General features: G+C 40.4%; 2 protein-coding genes across 2 annotated transcripts; both read right to left on the minus strand.

Moving 5' to 3' along the window:
• Positions 1-594: 594 nt before the first annotated feature.
• LOC307270595 (microfibril-associated glycoprotein 4-like) lies at positions 595-3719 on the minus strand (the record flags this gene model as incomplete). Its single annotated transcript, XM_080054478.1, has 6 exons — positions 595-842; positions 1195-1248; positions 1623-1719; positions 2332-2370; positions 2831-2983; positions 3714-3719. 6 exons carry the CDS (start codon positions 3717-3719, stop codon positions 595-597), a joined length of 597 nt encoding a protein of 198 aa, XP_079910604.1.
• A 2705-nt stretch (positions 3720-6424) lies between these two features.
• LOC307270594 (microfibril-associated glycoprotein 4-like) lies at positions 6425-10579 on the minus strand. Its single transcript, XM_080054477.1, has 7 exons — positions 10546-10579; positions 10120-10184; positions 9799-9954; positions 8708-8746; positions 8009-8105; positions 7538-7705; positions 6425-7200 (listed from the first exon to the last, which is right to left on the minus strand). Exons 2-7 carry the CDS (start codon positions 10123-10125, stop codon positions 6938-6940), a joined length of 729 nt encoding a protein of 242 aa, XP_079910603.1. The 5' UTR covers positions 10126-10184; positions 10546-10579; the 3' UTR covers positions 6425-6937.
• Positions 10580-11634: the final 1055 nt, after the last annotated feature.

An 11634-nucleotide genomic window follows, 5' to 3' on the forward strand; every position in this document is an offset into this window, starting at 1 on the left:
TGATCTTGACTCTTGCTTTTATATCCGTCTCATCCCAGTTTGTTTTCATATGGAGGCTCTGTCGATGTGACGTCACTTCCAGTGCGGATTGTTCCGCACACAATTGTGGGTCGGAATCTACCAAATAGCATGTTGTTTTCAACACTAAATTCTCGGCTAGATGTAGACATCCGGGTATTTCTAACCATACTAAATCTGGCCACAAGAATTGGGACATATAAATCTTTTTTCTACCAAACTAAATAGCAGAAAGTATGGGGATTGGAACGCAGGGTTAGTCGGTCCGTCACAAGTTTCTTTGAGTGGCCATATTTGGGGGCTCGTCCAGGATTAAACATTAAACTCAGATTTTAAGTAAAACATAAATATTCACAAACTATTCACTTCATTTATATGTTGACTGAAGATTTGGTGAAGATTTACTTTTATATATTTTTTTCAGTTTTTTCCTACTTCTATGCTCTGTGTTGGCAGTTGTCAGCTCTTTATCAGACTCTAAGTGTCTGTTTCAAACTAAAGATTGTGTGATTATGGGCTGGATAAGAAAGAGAGAAATCATGAGCTGATATTCTGCTGGACGTTGGTCCTGGAGAATTACTGCACAGGACGAATCATCATGCTGATGCTCTTCATGGAGTAGTAACTACTTTTCCAGTGGTACCAAACCAATCCAACATAAGTGTCAACAGGCCCCCACTGATAGACCCCGTTTGGGTTTGCATACATACAAGCACCGTACCAGAACGCCCCTGTCCTTGCTACGGCACAGTTCCCTGAATAGGTGTCCTGGTCTTTGTCGAAGGTGGAGAACTTCATTCCGTTGTGATAACTCAGGGCGTCTCCTACAGAAACACAACATTAAGTGCCGTATTTAATCTTAACACTACTGTGACTTCTGTGATGACTACAATGCTGCCACGCTTAAGACTAGCATCTACTAGAACTACTATTTCTGACACCAGGCTCTGTCTGTGACTGCAGAGTAGAGATCAATAGATATCTGATATTAGCTTGTTCACATTACGACTAGTTAAATATATTGATCCTGCAGATATTGACTTATTCATCACCAAAGCATTTTTGCCCGACCAGAAGGGGGCACGGGAAACTCTGGGCTAGCGGTAAGCGACAAGCGAAAGGCACATTCAAAATTTCCACAAGAATTTTCTAGTTCTAGGTCACACATATGCTCACCTGCCCCTCCATTGGTGAATCCAGACACACGCAGAGTGTATCCATCACACTCCCCTGCAACGAAGAACGAGGAGTAACGAGCGAACGCTTTGTTCCCTTGAAAATCTTCCATGTCGACCTGCAGCTCGTAGTTACGGGGACGTGTCAATTGGTGGATGTTCTCCAGACCTGAACATAAACACACACACACACACACACACACACACACACACACACACACACACACACACACACACACACAAATTTTTTACATTTTGTATTGACCTGTACATTCTTTACTCAAATACTCATTGACATCAGATTACAAATAATAACATAAAAAAACAAAAAAAACACACACCAAATGATAACGAAAGTCCATAAATATCTAGTAAAAGTGGCTAGTCGGAAGTGTGTGTATGTTTAGGGACTGGGGTATCATTTCTCACCGAGCCAGTACTCCCCAGCAGCGTTCCCAAAGCCCCTCTTGTATTGATTCCAGGGCCTGTAGAAGTTCAATGAGCCGTCAATCCTCCTCTGGAACACCTGGGGAGATAGAGTGAGGGGTTAACCAGCTAAACACACAAGATAATAATAGGATTGGATTTATCTAGCGCTTTTATAGGCACTCAAAGCTCTTTACAGGGTTCCCGGTTCCATTCATTCAAACACAGTCATACCGGTGGTGGTAAACTACGATAGTAGCCACAGCTGCCTTGGGGCAGACTGACGGAAGAGTGGCTGCCATTCAGCGCCTACAGCCCCTCAGACCACCACCTCAAACATACAGCAGTCATACACATTCACACCAGGCAAGGTGGGCAAAGTGTCTTGCCCAAGGACACAACAACCATGAGCTTGTTGGCAGGGTGGGTATCGAACCGCCAACCCTTCGATCTTTGGCCGACCCGCTCTACCACCTGAGACACAGTCGCCCCAAAGATATCTGACAGATCATGTTTCCATGCAGTAAGGCAAGCCAAGGCAAGTATCAACATCATACAAGTATTTTGGCCCTTAACCATTTAGCGCCTCGTAAACCAACATTAATATTTTACTTGCCTTGCCTTGTTTTTACAGTACAGTTTTAGTTAGTCTTTAGAATGACCTAAAACAAAGCTGTACTATTAACTTGTTGCATTGATCAGATAAACTCACCGTCCACCCGCCTCCTGATGTCTCCATGTCACAGTACACCTACACACAGACACACTCATTAGCAAACAGTACATTCACACATGCTGTACAGAATAAACATAAAACATCTTTAAAATTCCTTTTTGTCAAATTTAGCATAAACTCAAACTCTGACTTGAGGGTCTAAGGTCTCAGTGACCTTGTACCATATTGGATCTTCTTGGGAGCTTTAACTTTTTTAAAGCATTGCCTAGATCACAGGCAAATATTTAATAAGCAATCTTGTCCTTGTACAACATATTAGAAATATTTCTGGCAGCGATCGCAGCACAAATCAAGCTTTTCTTTCAATGTTTGCAATGACAAATGAGAAAAATGTCTCTGTCAGTCTCTGGCCAGTTATATCCTGAAGGGCCATGTGACATTTAAGTGTGATAGGTCAAGCTGTTGAGGAGAACAATGAGGAATGACAGACAGACAGACAGACAGACTTTCCTTGATTTATAGTTAGATTGCTAACCTTCACAGCAGACATGGATCCGATGGAAAAGACAGTGTACACTCCACTGGGGCTGCTGTTGTTTTGGCGCTGGATGTCACTGCAGTCCAGCAGCAGATTGCGCTTAGAGCAGCTGATCAACACTGGAGCCATGAGGAGGAGGACTAACACCAGCTGGAACAGAGCAGAATAGAATAGAATAGAATGTTAAGGAACACACACACAGAGCAGAATAGAATAGAATAGAATGTTAAGGAACACACACACAGAGCAGAATAGAATAGAATAGAATGTTAAGGAACACACACACAGAGCAGAATAGAATAGAATAGAATGTTAAGGAACACACACAGAGCAGAATAGAATAGAATAGAATGTTAAGGAACACACACACAGAGCAGAGGTTGAGATGTTTTTTTAAAGAACAAACAAATTAAAAAGTGATCACAGAGACAAAAGACAAAATAAGATAAACAACTAACATGGCGTCCTCTACTTAACATCGTTTAAACTATAGGCAAATGTTAAGCAGAAAATAAAAAGTCAAAGAGGTGTCATGTTTATACTGACTATACTGACTATACATGACTAATGTTATATAGTCCAGGAAAGGCTGCCATGTCTGTTTAAAATGTTCTGCTTTCCCTGAAATCTCATAACTGATTTTCTCCCTATATAGAGTACTAGAGAACTCCATGAGCCACATATCAAAGCAGGGGGCTCTCTCCTTATTCCAAACCTTAATATTTTTTTATTCTTTTTTAGATCACCATCCCATACTGGATCGACAAACCTTTCGTATTAGAGGTTGATATGTTTCGAGATGGAGTAAGGTTTGAAGCATACAGAGCTAAAGAAATATACATTTAAAAAGGCAGAAACATGTTTGAAGCTGCGAATTTACCTTCATTGTCAAAGATCTGCTGAAGTGAGTTGTTGAAAATCCTGATGTCAGTCCGTCTGGGTCGCTGATGAGCTGTTTTTATATCCTAAAAAATAAAATCAAACTTAAATTTGTAAAAGTACTCAGTACCATGTTTATGTGCAGCACAGATTTGATACTTGAAGTCACATATTGCTGATGTTGGCATTATTACGACCTTAGCTTGGTGATAGTGATTAATTATTAAACAGTAATAAAAACTCTCTCAGTCCTGTGTGCTTAGCTCTAAACAGTGCATGTGGTGCAGGGTAGGAAATTAACGGGCGCTTGGAGCAAAATTACCCCGAAACATATGAAATTGACCTTGAAATTCATTTGACTCGACGTCATTGAAAATGAGGGTCACCCCAAACTGATCTTTCAAGTATAAATAAAGGTTAAATGAAAACAAAAAAAATGTAATGCCCCTGTAATAGAAAATTATTTTGGGGGGATTTTCACGCTTTTATCATCGAAAACACCGACCATACGGAAAATGTTCTAGTAAAATGAAATAATTCTAAGTGGTATTAGAAAGGTGTTAAAAAGTCTTTTATTTGTTCTGGGAAAACCTTGCGGTGCCCAGATAGAGGACACAGTAATACATTTGCCCTTGAAATTGACCAAAGTGCCCCAAAAAACATTTATCAAGGGCAAAAAAGCCCCTGCTAAAAAAAGTTAATTTCCTACCCTGTTGTGATGCCTTTGAGTTAATTGAAGACAATCGTACTCACCTTCAAAGAGGAGCCAGGAGAGAAGCAGTGTATGTGTTGATCCGAGTGTCTCACTGATCAGATCCGTTCTGCTCTTATCTCAGATATTCACTACAAAGGTCAAACGGGTTATTCATTATAGATCAGTGATTATTAACGACTATGACGTCTCATCTCTCCAGTTGTGAAGCCTGGCTTTGCTTTGTGAGTCTATGTAGGCATCAAACAAGCGTTCTCTAAACCCTCGATACGATTTGATTTTTCAACAAAAAAAAGTCTAGGATCATTGATTTTATGCCATGATAACTAATTTAATGTTTCAATCTTATTCTAAATATTATTCATTATTTGCAATGTACCACACTAAGGCCTTGTGGTGAGAAACAGAGGGAGCCTGCCATCTAGTGACTCTTTCTAGTAGCTGCAGTGTATAAAAGTATAAACGATTTCAAACAGAAAAGTCAGTGTTGAATATCTGCATGTGTTAAGACTTGTTGTTGTAGCTGTCTGTGATCAGCTGATTAAACATCCAGCCCCTGAAGAAAGTGACCCTGCGTTCCAAATCACATACTTTCTCTTTTTACTACACTACATACTAAAGTACAGAAGAGTTTGAGTCTTTTTACTACACTACATACTAAAGTACAGGGGCCGTATTCACAAAACATTTTATCTTAGCGCTAAGAGTACTCCTAAGGAGCACTAAAAGTTCTTAGTAAGGAGTAATTTCTTAAAACCTATTCACAAAGCTGATAAGACCAACTTTTACTAAGGAATGGGAGGGACTCCCAAGCTAAGACTAGAGGGCGTGGTTGACCCTGTTGCTATGGATGATGTCATGTTCATACCTTCTATGCCCACAGTGATTGGCTGAGAGGGAATGAGAGCTAAGAGTGAATTTATGATAGAAACACTGTGGGAGATATCCATATCGTGTCGCTGTATTAAAGTAAAGAGTTTTTATATACAATTAATGACAAGTGACACTGATTTAACATGAAACCAAAATACTGCAGGGTTTCCCACACCTTCGTTCACAATTAGCCTACAATAGCGCCACATAGGCCTATTCATTTTAAATAGGCTATTACAATGATTTGAATCGGAAAAAATATCCTCATTGAACAGCTGCACGCCATGCACTCTCACTGTATTTCTCTCAACAGCGACTATGCAGCAATAGTCAGACAGCGACAAACCAGGAAATTCAGTTACTCCTAAATCAGCACGTTAGGACCTACTCTTAGCCTTAAAATGTTTTGTGAATACGGCCCCAGAAGAGTTTGAGTCTTTTTACTACACTACATACTAAAGTACAGAAGAGTTTTATGGTCACAGGAGAGAGAAAAAAAATCATATAAGGAAGATTTATTTTTCATTGTGTTGAGAAATGTCAAGAATAAAGACGAATACTCCAAAATGCTATTGGAGTTAGTGGGGCATTTATGTATTTTCAGCATACTACAATTGTCTTGCATGTATTGGGACATCCTAAATCTTTTTTTTTGGCCTACTAAATAGTAGGGAAGTTTGGGAATTGGAACGCAGAGTGAGTTTGTAGTTTGTCACTGTGACCACTAGATGGCAGCGACTCATAATCATTTCATTTTGTGAACTGGAAGGAAAGTTCCAAACATTTAAAGAGACAGGCTGTGTTTTAAAAGCCCCACTAACATCCTCCCTCCTACATACTCAACATGTATACACGACAGACAGACAGACAGACAGACAGACAGACAGACAGACAGACAGACAGACAGACAGACAGACAGACAGACAGACAGGCAGGCAGACAGACAGACAGACAGACAGACAGACAGACAGACAGACAGGCAGATAGACAGACAGACAGACAGACAGACAGACAGACAGACAGACAGGCAGGCAGACAGACAGACAGACAGACAGACAGACAGGCAGACATGCAGACAGACAGACAGACAGACAGACAGACACAGTGAAGACATCAGATAACATCAGTTTGCTGCTCAGCTTCTACTTTATTGTGACGTACAGCAGAGAATGATTCACATTAGGGTTGAAACTAGTTAGTTAGACTTTAAAGCTGAGTGTGTGTTTAGCTGCAGCCAGCAGACTGAAGGTAACATCTTAACCAGCAGAGAATCATTTCTCTACACCAACAGCTGTTTGACAGAAGACTTTACACACTATCAGACTCTATATGTCTGTTTCTATTGAGAGATTATGGGCCCTACTTTCCTGCTGGCACATATCAAGCAGCACTGTCTTTGCATCGGTTTAGTCATTTCCCCAATTTCCGTTCTAAACTTGGTCAGAAGTCCAGATGCATTGGTTATGTATATTAATATTTGAGATGTTACAAATATGAGTTGTTATTCCAGTGCTGGTGGATTGTGCCTGAGTTAGTTTCAGTAAAATAAGGCCCAGAGTGAGATTACATGTTTAACAAGATAAAAAGGAAAAAATCACAAGAGATGAGCTGATATTCTGCTGTACGTTTGTCCTGGAGAATTACTGCACAGGACGGATCATCATGATGATGGTCTTCAGGGAGTAGTGATAACCTTTCCATTGGGACCAAACCACTCCAACAGCATAGTGAGTCTTGGTCGCATCAGCCCCCCAACGGTAGACCCCGTTTGGATTTGTATGGTGACAATTAGCGTACCAGAACGCCCCCAGGTATAATATGGCACAGTTTCCACCTGAATGGGTGTCCTGGTCTTTGTCGAAGGTGGTGAACTTCATTCCATTGTGACGAGTCAGGGCGTCTCCTAGAGAAACACACACAAGAACCACATTGTACTGAGACTGATGATATGAAATAAAAAAGTTAGTAAATCATCAATCTGGCCTCCCTGAGTCCAGCCATATCTCATGAGTTTAGCATTCGTCGATCCATGTTGACATCAACAACTACATGAACCAATCGGAAGCTGCCTTCCACTAAGGGACAAATGTTAGGTCTGAATTCAGGGCCCTGATTGGACCGGTTATTTTTTGACTTGACTTGCATAGGACGTAAAATAATGGACCATGGCTCAGAGGGAACTTTATCTTCACAGTTAGTAGATTATAGAATATTAACAGACCCAACGTCAATACACTCACCTGCCCCTCCATCGGTGAATCCAGAGACACGCAGAGTGTATCCGTCACATTCTGCAGCCACAGAGAATGAGGAGTAACTAGCGGTCACATTCTTTCCTTCAAAGTCCTCCATGTAGACCATCAGCTCGTAGTGTTGTTTGTCGGTCAGGTAGTGGAGGTTGTCGAGACCTGCACATGCAAATACACACACACAAACACACGCACACACACACACACACACACACACACACACACACACACACACACACACACACACACACACGCACACACACACTAAGTCTTACCACTACATCTTGGCATGTTATGAAGAGAACTAACAGTTCTGTAAATCCAGAATTGGGACTTTTACTCAAGTCTTATGATCATATCTTGTGTGTCTTACCACCAAGCATGGATGTATCAATACTGGATTTTAAATACAAGGAAAATGCAATTGTGTTTGTTGAAGCTCATAGAAGAAGCATTTCTCACCGAGCCAGTACTCCCCAGCAGCGTTCCCAAAGCCCATCTTGTATTGATCCCAGGGCCTGTAGAAGTTCACTGAGCCGTCCACTCTCTTCTGGAACACCTGGGGAGACGAACACACATGATATCTGACTGGAGGTCATGTGAACAGACAACATGTATTTACTGCTGTGTGATTTACTAGTGGAGCGGATAAGTGCTAAAATCTTTCAATTTGTGATACAATAGTGAAAATTGGCATGAGCAGTCTCCATGGGTCACTTGACAAGAAAATTGTTCAAGACAATGAAATGGAGAAAAAGAAATTGAATGAAAAAACCCAATATTCCTATGAGAAAGTTGATATTTTAAGGATCCAGGGGGTGGCCATCTTGAAAATAGAAGTTTAAAGTGGCTGGGAGTGTTTTCTTGTCAAGTAACCCTTAGAGACGGCTCATACCAATTTGCACGTTTGTGTCACTAACTAAACATAATATCACTTATTTACTGCTCAACTAAGGTGTCGGCCACTTGAAACATGGCAACAATCTTGAAATTTCAAATGTCAAGTGACCCACGCTCATGCCAAGTTTCACATTTGTATCATCAACTGAAAGATTCTGACGAAAATAAGCACTTAGCCGCTCCACAAATTCCACTATGCTGAGACGTGTTAATATTGAAAACCCTTCAGCTGCGAATTGATGAAGTTGTTAAAATACTCACTGTCCAGCCTCCTCCATTTGATTCCATATCACAGCACACCTGCAAACAGACACATTCATGAGTAAATGTTATACCTTAGCACTTTAAATAGATTCATCAGGGTTACACTTATAACGCTGTCTGTACTGTATGTATTATTCAATTCCACTAGTTGACATCCAAGGCACTCATCTTTAGAAAAAGGTAAAATGCCTTTATTACATCTGGCACATTCTAACCAGAACAAGATTAAAACCATTACTGCAACGCATTTCGGTGTCCAGCCTTTTACAGGACATAGTATCAATCAATCAATCAATCAATCAATCAATCAATCAATCAATCAATCAATCAATCAATCAATCAATCAATACATTTTTATTTATATTGCACTTGTCATACTCAAGAGTAGCTCAAAGTGCCTTAAAACGAATAAAAACAACAGAAAAATACAAAAAAAAACAGCTAATAAAATCAAGAGAAGAAAATGAAAAGAACCCAACCCTCCCACCCCAGAGACATACACAAATACATACACACTCATACACACACTCACACATACACACGCAGACACACAAACTCACACATACACTAGCTAGTAGTAGTAATGGATTTGTTCATGCCACTCTGTTTGTATTGGCCAAATACACTCAGTGTTTCATTGGACCATATATTGTGCCTCAAGATGCGGGTGGTCCTGGAGTGTTGAGATTGTTGTCTATTAATATGTCTGAATCAACCGACTAAATGGTCAGAAACCATAAAAGTATTTGTTCATTCATTTGTTCGTTCATCCTTTACTTAATAGTAAAATGTGAATCTGTGTCCCAGAGAAGGGTTTAAACTTGAAACAAAACTAATTAAAAACCACTTCATGGTCACTCTGGAGAAATTAGATTTAAATATTAAAACGTTGGAAGTCTCTGAAATTGAAAGATTGTCCTCCTAGAAGCACCAATAATTGTCTACATGCAGTCGTGTACAGTAACAAAGTAAATTTAACTTGAGTTCTGAATTTAAGTCCAGATGATGGTCTAACCCAATCTCAAAGGGCAAAGTAGTTTGGTTCCAACATAAATGTGAATCTGTGTCCCAGAGAAGGTGAAGCGTACCTGGACGTCAGACTTCTCTCCAAGGGGATAGATGGTGTACACTCCGGTCTCTCGGTTCTTGTCTTGGTGTTGGATGTCACTGCAGTCCACTGGAAGGACAAGCTCTTTGCAGCTGGTCAACAGTGGAGCCAGCAGGAGGAAGAGGACTGATACCAGCTGGAACAAAGGAGATCAAAGTTATTCCTTTCACTGAGGTTTGAATCCAAACACTTTAGAAGTTCAGCCTCTAGTGTCATGGCAGTTTGAACAAATTCAGCTCACAGTTTAACGGTCAAATACAGTTCAAAAGTTGGAACTTTAAAATACCGGCCCAAAACTTGCCTTCATTGTCGGATTTCTGCTGAAATTGATCAACTGCTGATGTGGATGTGGATCTGTCTGATGCTCTGAAAACACAATAAGAATATATTTAAAAACCGTTAAATTCAATTAAATGTAGTAAACTTGAGCCTGGCACAACAGAGTCAGTGAAATAATAATAAAGAATGGTTAAGTCAGTGTATGTATATCCGTAAATCCCATGGAACCAAGTATTATGTTCATGCGGAATAAGAAATTAGTAAACTTGAGGCCGGCACAACAGAGTCAGAGACAGTAATAACTTCCAAAAACAAAACTTCATTTGTTTCTACTAAAGACTTTCCAACTGAAACAATGTTTCGCTGTCACCGTAGATTTATGCAAAGAGAAAACAAAGCACAAACACACAGTAATACAGATGGTATTCATCAAGTGTTGAAAGCTTACCTGTCTGATCTCACCTTCAGGTCGAACTGAAGACTCTGTTTGTCTCACTCTCACAGCTGCATTACTTATATCTACAGAAGGCGCTCTGACGTCACACCAGCCTTCACAGTAAACCTGCAGATTTGCACGTAGACATGTTTCTTTAACACAACACTGGTCACATGCTGCTCTGTTGGGTGAAAGATAAACACATAAGATCATAAAACCTCTCAGTAAATAAAACGTTTGAAACTTAATATCCAGCTTTGTGATTCTTCTTCATCTTCCTGGCGTCCATTGTCCCTTCTGACGCTCGGTGGCGTTGACAGATGATTCTTTGTGGATATTAATTAAACTAAATACACTTACACTCATGTGACGGGCTTTCAGCAGTGCAGCAGTGATCACTCCTTTACTTCAATATTTGATGTTTTTTCAGAGGGGGGACTGCCTTGCAAAGGGGGTGTACTGTCATGGTCCGTCTGTTCTTTGTCTTGTTTTGGTGTGTTTCATGTTTTACTTTGGTAACTTTGTCTTGTGTGACCCATGTCCTGTCAAGTTTTCCTCCTGTATGATTACTGGGGAGAGAGAGAAAGAGAGAGAGAGGGGGGAGAGAGAGAGACAGAGAGGGGTGTGTGTGTGTGTGTGTGTGTGTGTGTGTGTGTGTGTGTGTGTGTGCGCGCGTGAGTGTTACCTGGTTGGCTAAAAGTTGTGAACCCATTTTCTTTTTCTGAAAAACTCCTTTTGGTCATCAACAACATTTACACTATTTGGTTTTGTAATGTTCACTATGTAATTAACAGCATCACTCAAACTGCCAGCCACGCCCAACATGTGGCCTTGAGTGATCTTGTTCCCATGCGTTGGTCACATGCTGCTCTGGTGGGTGAAAGACAAACACATAAGATCATAAAACCTCTCAGTAAATAAAACGTTTGAAACTTAATATCCAGCTTTGTGATTCTTGTTCATCTTCCTGGCGTCCATTGTCCCTTCTGACGCGCGGTGGCGTTGACAGATGATTCTTTGTGGATATTAATTAAACTAAATACACTTTAGTCATGAAACCTAATACTCTTAATAGACGGGCTTTCAGCAGTGCAGCAGTGA

The sequence above is a fragment of the Ammodytes marinus genome, assembly GCF_949987685.1.
Source record: "Ammodytes marinus genome assembly, contig: scaffold_264, whole genome shotgun sequence".
In the NCBI taxonomy this organism is placed as follows: Eukaryota; Metazoa; Chordata; class Actinopteri; order Uranoscopiformes; family Ammodytidae; genus Ammodytes; species Ammodytes marinus.